Here is a 17,960-nt window from a genome sequence, read left to right as displayed (position 1 = left end):
AAATAAAACAGGCAAAAAACAGCATCTGTGCCAGTTAAGAGGTTCTAAATAAGCTATTTCAAAGTAGTAAATAAACATCAATGGCTGACATGAACAGTCGTTATCTTTATATTGCTCTTTTTTCTGCTCCTCTTCTTTGTGCCACTTCCTGCCTTGTGCACCTGATAATTTGGCTCTTCTTTCACTCATTTTGTCCACATATGATAAGGATCCGATTATAATATATTTGCATAGTGCTAGTGCTCAATATATGGGTAGAGAGGCGCACAGTCATCACGAGAGGGCGCACTTCCGAAAAATCATGCAGCGCCTCTCGGTCATTTTGCGCCCTAGGCAACCGCCTATGTCGCCTTTGCCACGGGCCGGCCCTGATTATCAAAGTACATCACATTCACTGACAAGCTGTTTTCCTCTCTAATCGGACTCTGTCCTTGATTGAACTTCAGAGGAAAAATCTAATCTCTGTGAAGATAAAGAGTTACATCAAACATTTTTACTAACAACACCCTGCTGAAAAACAGCTGAAACCAGCCATGTCTTAGCTGGTTTAAGATGGTCTTTAGCTGGTCTAAAACCCTCTAAAACCAGCAAGCCAGACCAGCTAAAACTAGCAAATCATCTTAGGCTGGTCTAAGATGTTTGAACATTTTTGTATCTGTTTGCTTGTAAATGAGTATATCGATGGTGTGTGTATATGGGACAAAAATGTTCCTCAGAAGTGAGCTAAATATGACAAAAACTCCCTTTTGGGGACTTCCTCAAAAGCTAAATTTATATTTAAACAGTGCTGGGTAATAACGCATTGCATGTAATCTGGATTACGTAATCAGATTTTAAAAATCAAGTACTTGTAATCAGATTACGGTTACTTTTTTATGGATTACATGATTACGTATTAATTTATTGATCCCTCTAATTCTTCATTCTAAATCAGCCTACAGGTTATACGTTCGGTATACATTCGGGGGGTGCTCACACAGACCTGATACTAGCCACCAGCTATGATTACACTGAAGATGGGGTGGTAATTCACACATAAATGCCATTATTAATGCATCAGTGCGGATGCTTAAAAAATTAGGAGAGTGCATTAAAGAGTTTTTCTTGTGACATTGATTCACAGATATAACTAGTCTGATCTGTTAACCCACATGGATGCTGTTTGTAATGCCAAAATCGCTGGAGTATGAACATTTTAAGTGCCTTTTTTATTTCACTCAGAAACAGACAAATTGTGAGTAAAACACACACACACACACACACACACAAATCTTTTGATCCATTAAGCAAGTTTTCTTTAATGCATTTAAGCAGCATTATGTCAAAATGGTACAAGCTTACACCCTCAAAAGCATGTGACATCAGAAGTAATCCAAAAGTAATATACCTTTAAATGTAATCCATGAGATTACATTTCTGACTACAGTTCAAGTCATGTAATTTGTCATTAGTACCATATTACAATTCAAATGTAATCTACACAGCACTGTTTTTAAAGTACATCATGTTTTTGATGGTTTTTTTAGGGATAGCATTACGGTTTGGGATAGGATTAGTGTGTACTCATCATCTCAACTGAAGTCTATGGCCCTCTCTGTGAAGTCTGTGAGCACTCTCTAATGCTCTGACTGTGAACTACACTAAATCATGTTTTAAAACACTTCCCAACTATCCAAGCAAATAAACATGGTCATTTAAACATATCAATGCTTCTATGGCTTATTTGGGAAGAAGAGACCCATTATTACCCTGTTTAACCCTAAAAGAGCCATATGTGTTACTATTGAGTATTATAGCCACTGATTATACAAATCCAGATTTTTAAGCATATTAAGCAGTTCAGAGTGTCGTGACATTCCTAATAAAAATGGGTATCATTTAATTGCTTTAAACAGACATTGCAATTCAGCTATTAGGGATAGGAATCGTAAATAATCGAAAGATTTAGTCCTTTCAACGATTCCAGTTCCTTAATGGTTAATATTTGGACATAAGGAATGCAATTCTTGATGCATTTACTGGCCTCAGCAGCCTGTTGCAAAATTAGGAGAACATTTCAGATTTCGACAGAGCAGATATAAAATATCTGAAATACGTTTAATACAGTTCTTGTGATAGGCATGTTTACACACTTTCTAAACTAAACAAATATGCATTTATTCTTTTATAAACTCCATTGATTATATAATGATCTTTGAGTACACCTTGTGATATGAGCAGCCTGTCCGGCCATTCATGTGGACGTCAATTTGACACGTGCCGCCTACCTAAACATCATTGCAGACCAGGTACACCCCTTCATGGCAATGGTATTCCCTGATGGCAGTGGCCTCTTTCAGCAGAATAATGCGCCCTGCCACACTGCACACATTGTTCGGGAATGGTTTGAGGAACATGATGAAGAGTACGAGGTGATGCCCTGGCCTCCAAATTCCCCAGATCTCAATCCGATTGAGCATCTGTGGGATGCGCTGGACCAACAAGTCTGATCCACGGCAGCTTCACCTCGCAGATTACAGGACTTGAAGGATCTGCTGCTAATGTCTTGGTGTCAGATACCACAGGACACCTTCAGGGGTCTTGTAGAGGTCAAGCCTCGGTGGGTCGGCACTGTTTTGGCGGAGTGGAAGACCAACAGCATATTAGGCAGGTGGTCATAATGTTTTGGCTCATCGGTGTACATGTTTTTGATTCAATAAAAAGAGTCAGCTCATAAGAGTAATTGGTTCGGGAGTCAGACTACACTGGTCACGATGTGTGATTCTCGCTACAGATTCAAAAGAACCAGCTTTTAAAAAAGAGTCTTTGTTTGGGAGTCGGACTACACTGGCCACGCTATATGTTTTGCAGTGAAGAATCGAATAAACCGGCTCATAAGAATCATTTGTTTGGGAGTTCGACTACACTGGTCGCACTGTATGTTTTGCCATGCAGAATCGAAAGAACCAGTTCATAAGAGTCATTTATTCGGGATTCGGACTGCACTGGTCACCTTTTATGTTTCATGCTGTAGATTCAAAAGAACCAGCTCAAAAGAGTCATTCGTTCAGCAGTCGGGCTACATTGGTCGTACTGTATAGTTTGCTGTGTAGTATTGAATAAACCAGTTCAAAGAACTTGAAAAGAGTCATTTGTTTTGGGAAACAAACTACATGGGTCGCACCATATGTTTTGTTGTGTGGAATCGGAAGAACTGGCTCAAAAGAGTCATTCTTACAGGAGTTGTTCTACACTGGTTACGATGTGTGTTTCACACTGTAGATTCAAAAGAATTGGCTCATAAGAGTCATTCGTTCTGGAGTTGGACTGCACTGGTCACACTGTGTGTTTAACGTTGAAGATGCAAAAGAATCAGCTCATAAGAGTCATTCGTTCTGGAGTTGGACTGCACTGGTCACACTGTGTGTTTAACGTTGAAGATGCAAAAGAATCAGCTCATAAGAGTCATTCGTTCTGGAGTTGGACTGCACTGGTCACACTGTGTGTTTAACGTTGAAGATGCAAAAGAATCAGCTCATAAGAGTCATTTGTTCTGGAGTTGGGCTACACTGGCCATGCTGTATGTTTTGAGGTGTAGAATCAAAAGATCCAGCTCAAAAGAGTCGTTCGTTTGGGAGTCATGCTACACTGGTCACGATGTGTGTTTCACACTGTAGATTCAAAAGAACCGGCACATAAGAGTCATTTGTTCAGGAGTCGGACTACACTGGTCACACTGTATGTTTTGAGGTGTAGAATTGAAAGAACCAGTTCATAAGAGTCATTCATTTGGGAGTCGGACTGCAGTGGTCACAATGTCCGTTTCACGCTGAAGATTTAAAAGAACCGGCTGAAAAGAGTCATTTGTTTAGGAATCAGACTACACTGGCCACGCTGTATGTTTTGTGTTGTGGAATCGAAAGAACCAGCTCAAAAGAGTCGTTTGTTTGGGAGTCATGCTACACTGGTCACGCTGTCCGTTTCACACTGTAGATTCAAAAGAACTGGCACATAAGAGTCATTCATTCAGGAGTCAGACTACACTGGCCACGCTGTATGTTTTGCGGTGAAGAATCGAATAAATCGGCTCATAAGAATCATTCAATAGGGAGTCGGACTATACTGGTCACACTGTGTGTTTCACGCTACAGATTCAAAAGAACCGGCTTAAAAGAGTCATTTGTTCGGGCATCGGACTGCACTACTCGTGCTGTGTTTTCATTCTGTAGACTGAGTATCAGGTCAGCGCTGCCGTTGAAATACACTGCAGGAAACATTGTCAGAGTACTTAAGTACGTCAGCAGAAATTGCACGTTCTAAAGTCATGAAAATCATATGGTTGCAGTATTTTTTTTATTTTATTTTTTTTATGAAACTTGTTCTGAACAAGAAACGATTCTCCGTTCCCAACCCTATATACACCGTGTTTCTGATGGTTAAAGGATTTACAGAGGCAATATTAGACTTTGTAGAGCCGAGGAGGGCGGGGCCGGGCTGGAATGACGCACGCCCGGTCTCCAATCAGCCTGATGGGGCGCGCGAGAGATAAATGCGGCCAGGGACGACAGTTAGAGAGAGAGAGAGAATTACAGGCAGCTGCCCTGTGTGTGGTTATGTTTGTGTGTTCTTGGTTAAGTTGTTCATTAAATTGTTATTTAAGTTGTCAAGCCGGTTCTCGCCTCCTCCTTTCCACTGAACCCCCTTACACTGGTGCCGAAACCCGGGAGGAGTGCCCTGCAGTCCCCTAGAAATGTAGAGGGGTCGAGAGAAGGCCGCCATCCGCGAGGGGAGGAGGGAAGTGACTCCCCGACCACCTGGAGCGGTAGGGCCGCTGCCAGGGGCAGAGGAGTGTCCCCACGGAATGCCGGGAACGCAGAGGGGCGTTCTGTCCACTAAGGGTTGGAGGTCTAACTCTGGTCCGCCCGGGGAGGAGCGGCTGCCGTCCGCCTGAGAGGGTGGAGGAGTGATCGAGGACCACGCGACGGCGCATCAGAGTACTGGTGAGTGAGTTTCTTTTTCTCTCTCTCCTCTCTCTCTCTCTCTCTGTCGCGCCGTGTTGGCCTTTCCCTCGCCTATTTTGTTGTTTTTTGTTGTTTTTCCCCTCCTGTCTCCTCCCAGGTCGAGGAAGGCGGGGATGACAGATGGGGCACGTGAGGGATAAATGCGGCCAGGGATGACAGTTAGAGAGAGAGAGAGAATTACAGGCAGCTGCCCTGTGTGTGGTTATATTTGTGTGTTCTTGGTTGTTCATTAAATTGTTATTTAAGTTGTCAAGCCAGTTCTCGCCTCCACATTTCCACTGAACCCCCTTACAGACTTTTTGTACATGAAGTCATTAGTAAGTTGTCATGGTGACAGGGTTAAGAGGAGAGTAGACCTGCCGTGAAGGGTCAAAGGCTGCTCACATCTTAAGTTTTGATATTTAAAAAGAAGGAATCCAGAGGATGCAGTGAGGAATCAGAATAAAGTAAATTAGAAAAGACAGAAGAATGTGATCAAGTTAACAAGCTCTTATCAATGATCAAATTAACAGATTTAAACATTTAAAACCACTCTGACATTACATGCTCTCATTTATGTGTTAAGACACACACACACTTTACTGTCAGACTGGTCATGACCTGTTGTTCATTAAAGAGTTTAATGAGTTTCCCCTTAGTAGACAAGAGCTGATGTATGTAATTCTGTATCTGCACAGAGATTAGATATGAACACCTGAACTTCTGTCAAGGACAAAGACAGACATCAAGGTCTCTCTGTGAATCTGATGTACTTTGATAAGTTTGATAAGAGTGTAAAGAGGTCATTAAAAGAAGACAATCAGCACAGAATTACAGTCAAACGTTCTTATCTCTCTGTCCTCTCTGATTAACTCTAATCAAGCACTAATAAATAAATAACAAATTATTCCACTACATGTTATCATACTTGCATTTTAAACAGTGGTGCTGGCTATCAAATCAAGTGGCATTCATTTCAAAGATAGTATAAGCACACTTACCTGCTGAAAAAAACAATTTAAACCAGCCTAAGGTGGTTCTTCAGGGGCGGAGATTCCAGGGGCGATGTGGGGGAGGTACCGTTCACAAGACTCTGCCGCACCGAGTCACGTGACACAACAGCACACCGTTGATTTCTGTGAAGTGCTTCTACAGGCACAGGGCCAACAAAAGTGCCTCTGGCAAGAAACTTCTAAGTTTGGGTGTAAAGAGTAGCATCTCTAGTTTTGTATGATATGCCGCTGTAAAAAAATTCATTAATTTTTCATGCATCAGCACACTGATAAACATGATGTCCACATTTTGATTTTGGGACATTATTCCCTTAACAGTAGTTGGAGTTGGACTGTACTGGTCATGCTGTCCATTTCACGCTGAAGATTCAAAAGAGCCGGCTCAAAAGAGTCAGATTTGTTCGGGAGTCGGACTACACTGGCCACGCTGTATGTTTTGCGGTGTAGAATTGAAAGAACCGGTTCATAAGTGTCATTCATTCGGGAGACGGACTACACTGGTCACACTGTGTGTTTCACGCTACAGATTCAAAAGAACCAGCTCAAAAGGGTCATTTGTTCAGGAGTCGGACTACACTGGCCACGCTGTATGTTTTGCGGTGTTGAATTGGAAGAACCGGTTCATAAGAGTCATTCATTCGGGAGACGGACTACACTGGTCACACTGTGTGTTTCATGCTACAGATTCAAAAGAACCAGCTCAAAAGGGTCATTTGTTCAGGAGTCGGACTACACTGGCCACGCTGTATGTTTTGCGGTGTTGAATTGGAAGAACCGGTTCATAAGAGTCATTCATTCGGGAGTCAGACTGCAATTGTCACAATGTCTATTTCACACTGAAGATTCAAAAGAACCGGCTCAAAAGAGTCATTTGTTCGGGAGTCGGACTATACTGGTCGCACTGTATGTTTTGCGGTGTAGAATTGAAAGAACCGGTTCATAAGAGACATTCATTTGGGAGACAGACTACACTGGTCACACTGTGTGTTTCATGTTACAGATTCAAAAGAACCAGCTCAAAAGAGTCTTTTGTTGGGGAGTCGGACTACATTGGCCACGCTGTATGTTTTGCGGTGTAGAATTGAAAGAACCAGTTCATAAGAGTCATTCATTCAGGAGTCGGACAGCAGTTGTCACAATGTCCATTTCAAAAGACCCGGCTCAAAAGAGTAATTTGTTTAGGAGTTGGACTACACTGGCCACATTGTATGTTTTGCGGTGTAGAATTGAAAGAACCAGCTCATAAGAGTCATTTGTTCAATAAACAAACCGACAGGTGTCAGTATAGTGTCCAAAACCACAAGTACTTCTGGGACCGGCAGGACAAGCAAGAGCCAGCACTGAGTAACGCCCTAGCAACCACCTAAAAAACACTAGCATCATGGCAGCAACTTTTGCACGTGCAAACACCTCTCACAAACACATTTTCTTTAGAATACAGTTGTCTTATACAAATGTAAATCATGTTTCAACACAAAACTGCTAACTGCCTATTCCTGGCATTATGAGCGGATAAGATAACCACATGAAACTTTGGCCTGTAGAGAATTGTGGGCATGGTGGGGGAGTTACAAATGCAAACACGTGTGAAGTGCTCGGAATATCAGCTGGGAATCTCAGCATTTTTCCTGGAATCTTGTGATCGGGCTGTGGCATGAGCATGACGTGGGTCGCAGCTCTCTGTCTGTGTTTGTGTTTGCGGTCCCTGGCGGGCCCCGTTCCAGCACACCGGGCGTCTGCTCGCAGTAAATTGTTGCTCGTCTCTTTCGACGGTTTCAGGTGGGACTACGACAGGGATGTGGACACGCCGCACCTGGATGCAATGGCGATAGACGGGGTCAAAGCCACATACGTGACCCCTGCGTTCATTACCATCACTAGCCCAACACACTTCACCATCCTGACAGGTAAAGATGCTCATTACTTTATTAAATCACACATCTATATCTAATCAGAAACTAATTGAATTGAGAGCTTATTAGGAAATTAGAAAACTGTATCGATATCCAGGCATAACAGACATGCTTATGTAATCTCCCAAATATACACACCTACACCATCTATGCACTTATTCTGTACCTTTTGCAGGTAAATACATTGAGAATCATGGAGTGATTCATAACATGTGGTTTAATACCAGCACGTGGGAGAAGAAGTCATACTACAAATCACAGTTTGTGAACGAATGGTGGGACAATGGCAGTTTGCCCATATGGGTCACGGCTCAGAGACAGGTACAACTTGAACAGCCGGATGCTCCATGAAGATATTTCTGCAGCAAAAACATTCTGGACGTCACATTAGATAAGAAAGTGTTTGCTAAATAATGTTTTGTTTTCCCAATAAAGGGTCTAAAGGCAGGTTCCCTCCATTTTCCTGGGACAGCGTCTACTTATCAGGGTGAAAGTGCCTCCGTAAGAGAGGTGGAGCCCGAAAACTACAATTACAGCAACGAGACCGCCTGGCGAGAGAACGTAGAAAAGGTGATGGAGTCCTGGTTCCGGGATCAGGATCTGGACTTTGTGTCTATGTACTTTGGTGAGCCTGACAGCACCGGACACAAGTACGGACCAGACTCACCTGAACGCAGGGAGATGGTCAAACAGGTGGACCGGACCATCGGCTACCTGCGCAGCATGGCCGAAAAAAACGGGCTGACCGACCGCCTAAACATCATCATCACCGCTGATCACGGCATGAGCACCGTTTATCGCAATGGACTGGTGAAAGAAATCATCCTCTCTAAGATTCCCGGCTTCTCGTTCAGCGATCTGGCCTTCCATATTGTGGACTTTGGACCGGCCGGATTGCTGCTTCCTAAAGAGGGGAAAATCGATAAAGTGTACAGCGCTCTGAAAGACGCTCACCCGCATCTGCACGTCTACAAGAAAGAGGAAATGCCCGCTCGCTTTCATTTCAGCCACAACGACCGCATATTACCCATCGTCCTGTGGGCCGATCCGGGATATGTCATCAATGGGGTGAGCATTTCAGTTTCTAGCATTTTTAGTTGACGTATGTGTAAAGATGGAATTATCCAGTAATTATACTTATACTCAATTATGATATTTGTGCAATACAGCACGAATTTTACCAACAAATTCTTTTTTGTTTTGTTTACCAAGCATCAAATGACCTTTTGCTTAGCTAAGCTCTGCCCCCCTTGGTTACTGTCGCTCGCTCAGACAAGCTTTACAGAATGCCCCATAAGAATACATTCGCAAACGACGCGATTTTCGAAGAAATGTGCTTGTAAAAGGGTAAACAATTAGTTGATATTGTACTTACATGGGATGGAATGAAGTGAGACATTGCAAACCATTTTTGTCAGTTGTTGAATTACACAGATACTGATTAAAAACTGAGGAGCCTGTGAATCAGAATTTCATTTTTAAGCATTTTTATTAAAGCTGATGTTCAAATATCCCAGGTTAATATGTGGATACAATTAGTTAGCCATTCGTAAGTTGATTTCCCTGAAAAGTGTTAACACTGCAGGTCTGTGGGACTTTCAACATTCCTCTGTTCATTTTGAGCGACCCGTCCTGCCTGACACAATAGCGTTGACTCAGTCAATGGCGTAAGTTTGGGGCAGGACTATTTGATATTTTGACCAATGGCAGATGAAGGGTGCATTCAGAAAGCTGTTTGAAAACAATGTTTATTTTTGCAATTCTGTTTGGTGGTGCTAGTGTTGCAGAAATTACACTTTAAAACATTTAAGGGTACTTATATGAAAATATGGAATTATCCAACAAATACTCACACTCACTGAGCACTTTATTATGAACACTATGGTCCAAATAAAGTGCCCGATGTAGTCTTCTGCTGTTGTAGCCCATCCGCCTCAAGGTTCGACGTGTTGTGCATTCTGAGATGCTATTCTGCTCACTACAATTGTACAGAGCGGTTATCTGAGTTACCGTAGACTTTCTGTCAGCTCGAACCAGTATGGCCATTCTCCATTGACCTCTCTCTTCAACAAGGCGTTTCCATTACAGAAGTTACAGAAATACTCAAACCCGCCCATCTGGCACCAACAATCATGCTACGGTCCAAATCACTCAGATCACATTTTTTCTCCATTCTGATGGTTGATGTGAACATTAATTGAAGCTCCTGACCCGTATCTGCATGATTTTATGCATTGCTCTGCTGCCACACGACTGGCTGATTAGATTATCGCATGAATAAGTAGGTATGCAGTGTTCCTAATAAAGTGCTCAGTTAGCATATATGAAATTGTGATATTTTTGTAATACAGCACAATATTCGCCAACAAAACCAACAAGTTTGCATTGTTTACGAAGCATCACATGACCTTTTGCAAAGCTAAGCTCCACCCCCTTTGGTTACTGTCACTCTCAGACAAGCTTTACAGAACGTCCCATGAGAATGAATTTAAGATTTACGCAAACAACGTGATTTTTAGAGAATTGTGCGCATAAAAAAACAAGAAATTTTACGTTTTTTTTTAAGCGGGCTGGAATTAAGAGTGACATTGCGAAGCATTTTGCCATTAAAAAAAAATAAATAAATAAAATAGTAAAATGATGCAGTGACGAGATTAAAAACTGCAGAGACCACGAATGAGAGCAAGAATGAAAAGAGTAAAACCTCATTTGGTAGCGATTAAAACTGAATTTCAGTGGTGTGTTTATTCTTCATTCTGATCTGTAACTGCAGTTCTGTTAGGGGTTAAATCGACCTGCTGCCGTCTGGAGGGAAAAATTCAGAGTTCATTATTGAGGACTTCATAATGTTTTCCTCTCAACATGCCGTGAGCTATATATAACTAGATTCAGGAAACAGAGCATGAAATGTGATCTGTGAAACGTAAACCGATTGATTCACATGAATGTAAGAATGCCGCTGGTATGGTGTCAGCTTTAGGTTAAGTCACAGAATCAAAGCGTGCCGTTCATAGATTATCTATGGTTTATGGACCGTTCGTTTACGCAGATCTCTCTGGCCAGGTCACATAAAAGCGGAGAGCTGTAAACATTGCATAACAGAAATAAACATACTGTCTATTTTAGGCTGCATTGCTCTCTATACAGGTGAATCTCACGGAAACTGTCAAGCACATGTGCAGGTCATATTTCAGCCCAAGATCAAATGAATGAAATAATATTTTGCCTTCAAGAAAATTAGGCCTTTTTTTATTCTCTTTTCAACCAACCAAACACACAATGAGCAGTTTCTGCATAAATGTTTTGCCCCTCTGATTTGTCTCAATTTTAATTGCTAGCAATCAATACTCTGTTCTCATGGCAACACGGAAGATCAGGTCACGCTAGCGGGTAGCCTTGAGCGCCTGTTGACCTCTGACCTGCAGATGTCAGAGGTCAATCATTCAAGTGCAGCAACTGAACATGGCAGCAACCGTAAATCAAACAAAGCTAGAGATTACGTTTTTTTTGGTTTGTTTGTTTGTTTTTTACATTCTAAACTTTTCATTAACCCAAACATGATCCTACAATCAAACAAAACTCCTCTCTTAGAGGTTTCACCAGCTGTGTCTACTGAATTTAAGCATATGAGGGTCCCATGGTTTAGGCTGCACCCCTTAAGCCACTTGTTGGCATGACAACCCCAGACCATAACATCAGTGAAAAAAATCCTGGAGTCTGTGGCGCCCCCTGCTGTTTAATGGATGTCACAGGCAGCCTCAATACTCAGAAGAACAGAGTATATTCAGTGCTAATCATTATTTCTCATTTCTGACTCATTATTTGATCCCACTGCCAAGACATTTTACACAAAATTAGATTAAAAAGGCTAAATAATCTTTTTATTTTCAAGATAACTGTATACCACTAGCTGAATTAAACATGCAACGTGACAAGGTCATGTGACAACAATGTTTTTGAGTTCAGTGATTTTGATTCTTCAAGTCAAAAATGTCATGTGGTGTAACTTTCCGGAGACAGTAAAACTGATACATTTAAATTGAAGATTAAGATGGAAAACTTTTCTGTCTTTGGTGTTATGTGCACTAACGAAAAATACAAAATAAGACCCGGAAAATGGATTGAGAATGTAAATGGGGTCAATTTTGATCTGATGTTAACTTTAAAAATCTCTGATTTGATTTCTACGTCGTAATATCTCACCCGTATAAACCAGGACTATAAAGTCACGTGTGTCAGTGTATTTAGCGTTGTGTTGTATTCAGCGTAAATCAGCGTATTTAAAAAATATAATCAGACAATGCGAGAAACCAGCGTTTACATGAGATTTGAAATCATCAGGTTATTCTCTGATTTTGACATCAAAATGTAAACAGTCATGCGCACATTGGATAAGCCGGTAAGAACGCAGGTAAAGTGTTTACATACAACGTGAAATCGGATTAATGGGCAAAAATCTACATAAGTCGATCGGTTTATGCTAAAACCATTTATGACCTTACTCTGATAAAGCAATGCCATTTAGGGTGTTTACATGACCACTAGGGCTGGGCGAGATGACAATATATATACGTATATATATATATCATAGCGACGATATAAAGTGCCAATCGATAGAGATTTTGCTATATCGTGCATGCATGTGCGTGCATGTGCATATCTTTCATCGGGCAGGGCTTCACGTGAGACTGAGAGAATTAAAGAGACATGGACGGGGTTTTTCCGACAATTTCTAGGAAATTCAATGGCATTCATCTTGCGTTCAGCGCTTCATAAGTGCTAAATATGCTTCTCGTCTGACACGCGCATCTGTGTTTCACTTCAGTGTCGAGCGCGCTGAGCGGGATCACTCGCGTTACTCAATCCAGCTTCTCTCGATAACGCGCCGCAGACCACAAAAATTACATGACGCATTTGAATTCTACTGAGAAGTTGTTTTCTTCTTTACCAATTGCTAATGAGTAAATCAAACATCTCAAACGGCTAGACAGCCCGACATTCTAACCACCAATGACGTGTCATGTGCAAAAATAAAGGATTTTTAAATTAAACATCATCATCTTTACTAAAAGTCTGTTAGAATGATGTTAGATATTAGGAAACAAACTGGCCATGTTTGCCTTCAGATACAGTGACAAGAAAAAGTATGTGAACCCTTTAGAATTACTTGCATTTACTGTATGTATACATTTGTCTTAAAATCTGGTTTGATCTTCATCTAAGTTACAATAATGAACAAACACAATCTGTTTTAACTAATAACACACACATTATTGTATTGTTCTTGTACATACTGAGTGCAATATTCAAACATTCACACTGTAGGCTGGGAAAAGTATGTGAACCCCTAGGCTAATGATATCAACAAAAGCTAATTAGAGTCAGGAGTTGGCAAACCTGGCATCTAATTAATGAAACGAGATTGGAGGTGTGGGTTAGAGATACTTTGACTTATAAAAAGCACTCAAACATTTTGAGTTTGCGATTCACAAGAAGCATCTGCTGATGTGGACCATGCCTCACAAAAAAGAGATCTCATAATTGTCAATCAATAGATCAATAATTGTTGCTTTGCATAAAGCTGGAGAGGGTTAAAAGTTATCTGGAAGAGCTTTGATATTCATCTGTCCACAGTTAGACAAATCTTCTATAAATGGAGATGATTTAGTACTATAGGTACTCTCACTAGAAGTGGCCGTCCAGCCAAGATGACTCAAAGGGAACACCGCAGAATGCTCAATGAGGTAAAAAATAACACTAGAGTGACAGATTAAGACTTGAAGGAAACACTGGAATTGGTTAACATCTCTATTCATGAGTCTACTATACAGAAAATATTAAACAGGTATGGTGTTCATGGCAGGACACCACGAAGGAAGCCGCTGCTTTCCAACATAAACATTGCTGCCCGTCTGAAGTTTGCCAAAGACCAACTTGACACTCTACAATGCTACTGGGAAAATGTTTTGTGGACTGATGAAACTAAGGTTCATTTGTTTGGGAAGAACACGCAGCACTATGTATGGCGTAAAAAGGGCACTGCATACCAACATGAAAACATCATCCCAACAGTGAAGTACGGTGGAGGGAGCATCATGATTTGGGGCTGCTTTGCTGCTTTGGGGGCTGAACCGCTTGCCATCATCAAGGGAAAAATGTATTCCTAAGTTTATCAAGATATCCTACAGGATAATGTCAGGGTCTCTGTGTGCCAGCTGAAGCTCAGAATAAGTTGGGTGATGTTGCAGGACATCTAAACATTGAAGTAAATCCACTAAATCCATCTTTTGGAGTGTCCCAGTCAGAGTCCAGACCTTAACCCAATAGAGATGCTGTGGAATGACCTCAAGAGAGCCGTTCACATCCTAAGAATATGGCTGAGCTGAAGCAGATCTGAAAGGAAGAATTGTCCAAATCCGCAGCTACCGGAAACGCTTGGTTGAGATTATTGCTACCAAAAGAGGATCGACTAGTTATTAAATCCAAGGGTTCACTTACTTTTTCCACAGTACTGTGAATGTTTAATGGGATGTGTTCAATAAAAACATGAAAGATTATAACTGTGTGTGTGTTGTTAGCTTAAGCACATTGTGTTTGTCTATACTTGTGACTTTGATGAAGATTAGATCACATTTTACGACCAATTAATGCAGAAAACCAGCTAATTCCAAAGGGTTCACATACTTTTTCTTGCCACTGTATTTATATATTCCCTATAGAGATAACTTAAATAATTGTGCCTATAAGTGTTTATTTTTATTGGATATTTTTTAACTTATGTATTCAATTCTTTGGTAAAATGCTTTAAGAAGATGATGAGTTTCTTGATTCAAGTTTACAACAATAATAATTAACCTTTTTTTTTTTTTTTACTTTCCATATCGTGATACATATCGTAATCGTGATATAAAAATTATTCATATCGTGATATACTGTAAGATTCTGGTCGTATCGCTTCCCCTAATGGCCACACACGTCAGCAATATCTGGAATATTTATGCTGGTATTTGTGTCTCTACAAATATCAGTTTCTTTATGTCTGCTGTTCTAACTCGGTTTACCTTCTTTATCTGGCTCTTGTCCTGCAGTATCTGCCGGTGCAGTTCCATAAAGGAGAACACGGCTTTGATAACGAGGCTCTAGACATGAAGCCGTTTTTCAGGGCGGTGGGACCAGACTTCCAGAATAATCTGGAGGTGGATCCGTTTGAGACAGTGAACATCTACCCACTGATGTGCCATCTGCTGGGAATCACACCTGAGCCCAATGACGGGCACTTGGATGTCACCAGACACATGCTGAGGGCAGAAGGTGAGACCACCTGAAGTTTTTGGAAACATTTTGGAGTACATTAGCATATAGAACTAAAAGTAACAAAACTCTGATTTTGATTTCATGAGGTCAATTGCTAATCAACTGAACCCGAATACTGTGTGTGTGTTTGTGTGTGTGTGTGTGTGTGTGTGTGTGTGTGTGTGTGTGTGTTTCAGATGAAGGCTCTGACAGAGATATTCTCACTAGTGTGTTTATTGGTCTGGGGGCTGCCGCTGGTTTTCTGGTCATTGTATTTGTTGTTTTATTAAGTCGTGGCATTTACAAGCGCAGGAAGAACAAAAACAGGTAAATCACTAACTCACATCATAAAGACACAGGACGTTTGGTTAGCTCACATTAAATCTTATGCTACAACATTTGTAGCTTAATGTTGATCAACACAGAAATTAATTTAAACCAGTCCCTCGTTTATTTAAAAAAAAAAAAAACTTAAAAAAATACATAAATAAATCGCGGATACAGAGAGACACTTACAACATTAAATATTTAAATCAGTGTTGGGTAAGTTACTCTAAAAAAGTAATTAATTACTAACTACTAATTACATCTACAGTCATTACTCTTTCTGAAAAGTAATTGCATTACTTATTACTAATTACTTTCTAAAACCCTTATCAACCTCGTCCAGATGAAAAATACAAGGATAGACATGAAACTGTTCCTTTAATTCTCTCAGATAAATCAAATAAATTATTCATGAACTGGCCAAAGAATTTAAGGGGGCGGCGTTCAATTAGGAAACATACATTTTAACATTAGACGTAAAATTTCGATTTTAAATTCACTATTGTTTTATATAGAATTGTTCTAGAGTCTATACAGTATCTAACGCAATTACATTAGAAGTAACTGTAATTAAATTACTGAAAAATTAAGAGTAATCCCTTACTTTACTTCTTTCAAAGAACTACAGTAATTAATTACTTAGTAATGCATTACACCCAACACTGATTCAAATACACACTGTTTCAAAAATATAGCCATAAGACGTAAACAGTATTCGTGTTTACATGATTTTAGAGTGATAAAATCACTTATATGGTTTACCAGTATTGCGTCGTCATGGCAATGAAGTTGTAAAATTGCATTTTAACTTTACAAAGGTAAGGTTAGTAAGCGATTTTATCACACTATAATATCACATATATATCACATATAATGTTTACGTCTTGTTATACTTTTGAAATAGTGAGTATTTTAACATTTATGCTTGTATTGGACCTGGAATATTCCTTTAAGGAAGATTGTAAGGGACTGACTGTCCTAAATTAATGATGAAATCTGATCTGTTTGGTCAATATTCTGAGTATCTACATTTATTGCGAGGGAATGCAAGCTTTTGCGAGGGAATGCAAAACTTATTGCGAGGAACGCAAAATTCATTGTGAGGGAACACAAAACTTATTGCGAGGGAATGCAAACTATTGCGAGGGAATGCAAAAAGTATTGAGAGGGAACGCAAAACTTATTGCGAGGGAATTCTAAATTTATTGCGAGGTCACTCAAAATTTATTGCGAGGGAACACAAAACTTATTGAGAGGGAACGCAAACTATTGTGAGGGAAAGCAAAACTTATTGCGAGGGAACGCAAACTATTGCGAGGGAATGCAAAAAGTATTGAGAGGGAACGCAAATCTTATTGCGATGGAATGCTAAATTTATTGCGAGGGAACGCAAAACGTATTGCGAGGGAACGCAAACTATTGCGAGGGAAAGCAAAACTTATTGCGAGGGAACGCAAACTATTGCGAGGGAATTTAAAACATATTGAGAGGGAACGCAAAACTTATTGCGAGGGAATTTAAAACATATTGAGAGGGAACGCAAAACTTATTGTGAGGGAACGCAAAACTTATTGTGAGGGAACGCAAACTTATTGTGAGGGAACGCAAAACTTATTGTGAGGGAACGCAAAACTTATTGTGAGGGAACGCAAAACTTATTGCGAGGGAAAGCAAAACTTATTGTGAGGGAACGCAAAACTTATTGCGAGGGAAAGCAAAACTTATTGCGAGGGAACGCAAAACTTATTGCGAGGGAACGCAAACTATTGCGAGGGAAAGCAAAACTTATTGCGAGGGAACGCAAACTATTGCGAGGGAATTTAAAACATATTGAGAGGGAACGCAAAACTTATTGTGAGGGAACGCAAAACTTATTGCGAGGGAAAGCAAAACTTATTGCGAGGGAACGCAAAACTTATTGCGAGGAACGCAAACTATTGCGAGGAAAGCAAAACTTATTGCGAGGGAACGCAAACTATTGCGAGGGAATTTAAAACATATTGAGAGGGAACGCAAAACTTATTGCGAGGGAATTTAAAACATATTGAGAGGGAACGCAAAACTTATTGTGAGGGAACGCAAAACTTATTGCGAGGGAAAGCAAAACTTATTGCGAGGGAACGCAAAACTTATTGCGAGGGAACGCAAACTATTGCGAGGGAAAGCAAAACTTATTGCGAGGGAACGCAAACTATTGCGAGGGAATTTAAAACATATTGAGAGGGAACGCAAAACTTATTGCGAGGGAATTTAAAACATATTGAGAGGGAACGCAAAACTTATTGTGAGGGAACGCAAAACTTATTGTGAGGGAACGCAGACTTATTGTGAGGGAATGCAAAACATATTGCGAGGGAACGCAAAACTTATTGCGAGGGAACGCAAAACATATTGAGAGGGAACGCAAAACTTATTGCGAGGGAACGCAAAACTTA

The 17,960-nt window shown here is 40.5% G+C and overlaps 1 protein-coding gene across 1 annotated transcript in view; it reads left to right on the top strand.

The window, feature by feature from the left end:
* The first annotated feature begins 7,652 nt into the window (after nucleotides 1-7,652).
* Nucleotides 7,653-17,960, top strand: part of LOC127451475 (ectonucleotide pyrophosphatase/phosphodiesterase family member 7-like) — a 13,895-nt gene continuing 3,587 nt past the window's right edge. Inside the window, exons 1-5 of the mRNA XM_051716207.1 lie at nucleotides 7,653-7,899; nucleotides 8,081-8,226; nucleotides 8,341-8,973; nucleotides 14,994-15,216; nucleotides 15,396-15,525. Of these exons, the coding sequence (XP_051572167.1) occupies nucleotides 7,653-7,899; nucleotides 8,081-8,226; nucleotides 8,341-8,973; nucleotides 14,994-15,216; nucleotides 15,396-15,525 (1,379 nt within the window). The remainder of the gene's footprint in view (nucleotides 7,900-8,080; nucleotides 8,227-8,340; nucleotides 8,974-14,993; nucleotides 15,217-15,395; nucleotides 15,526-17,960) is intronic.

The sequence above is a fragment of the Myxocyprinus asiaticus genome, chromosome 14, assembly GCF_019703515.2.
Source record: "Myxocyprinus asiaticus isolate MX2 ecotype Aquarium Trade chromosome 14, UBuf_Myxa_2, whole genome shotgun sequence".
In the NCBI taxonomy this organism is placed as follows: Eukaryota; Metazoa; Chordata; class Actinopteri; order Cypriniformes; family Catostomidae; genus Myxocyprinus; species Myxocyprinus asiaticus.
Note: the sequence above shows the minus strand (reverse complement) of the source record. Positions and strands in the feature narration are given on the sequence as shown.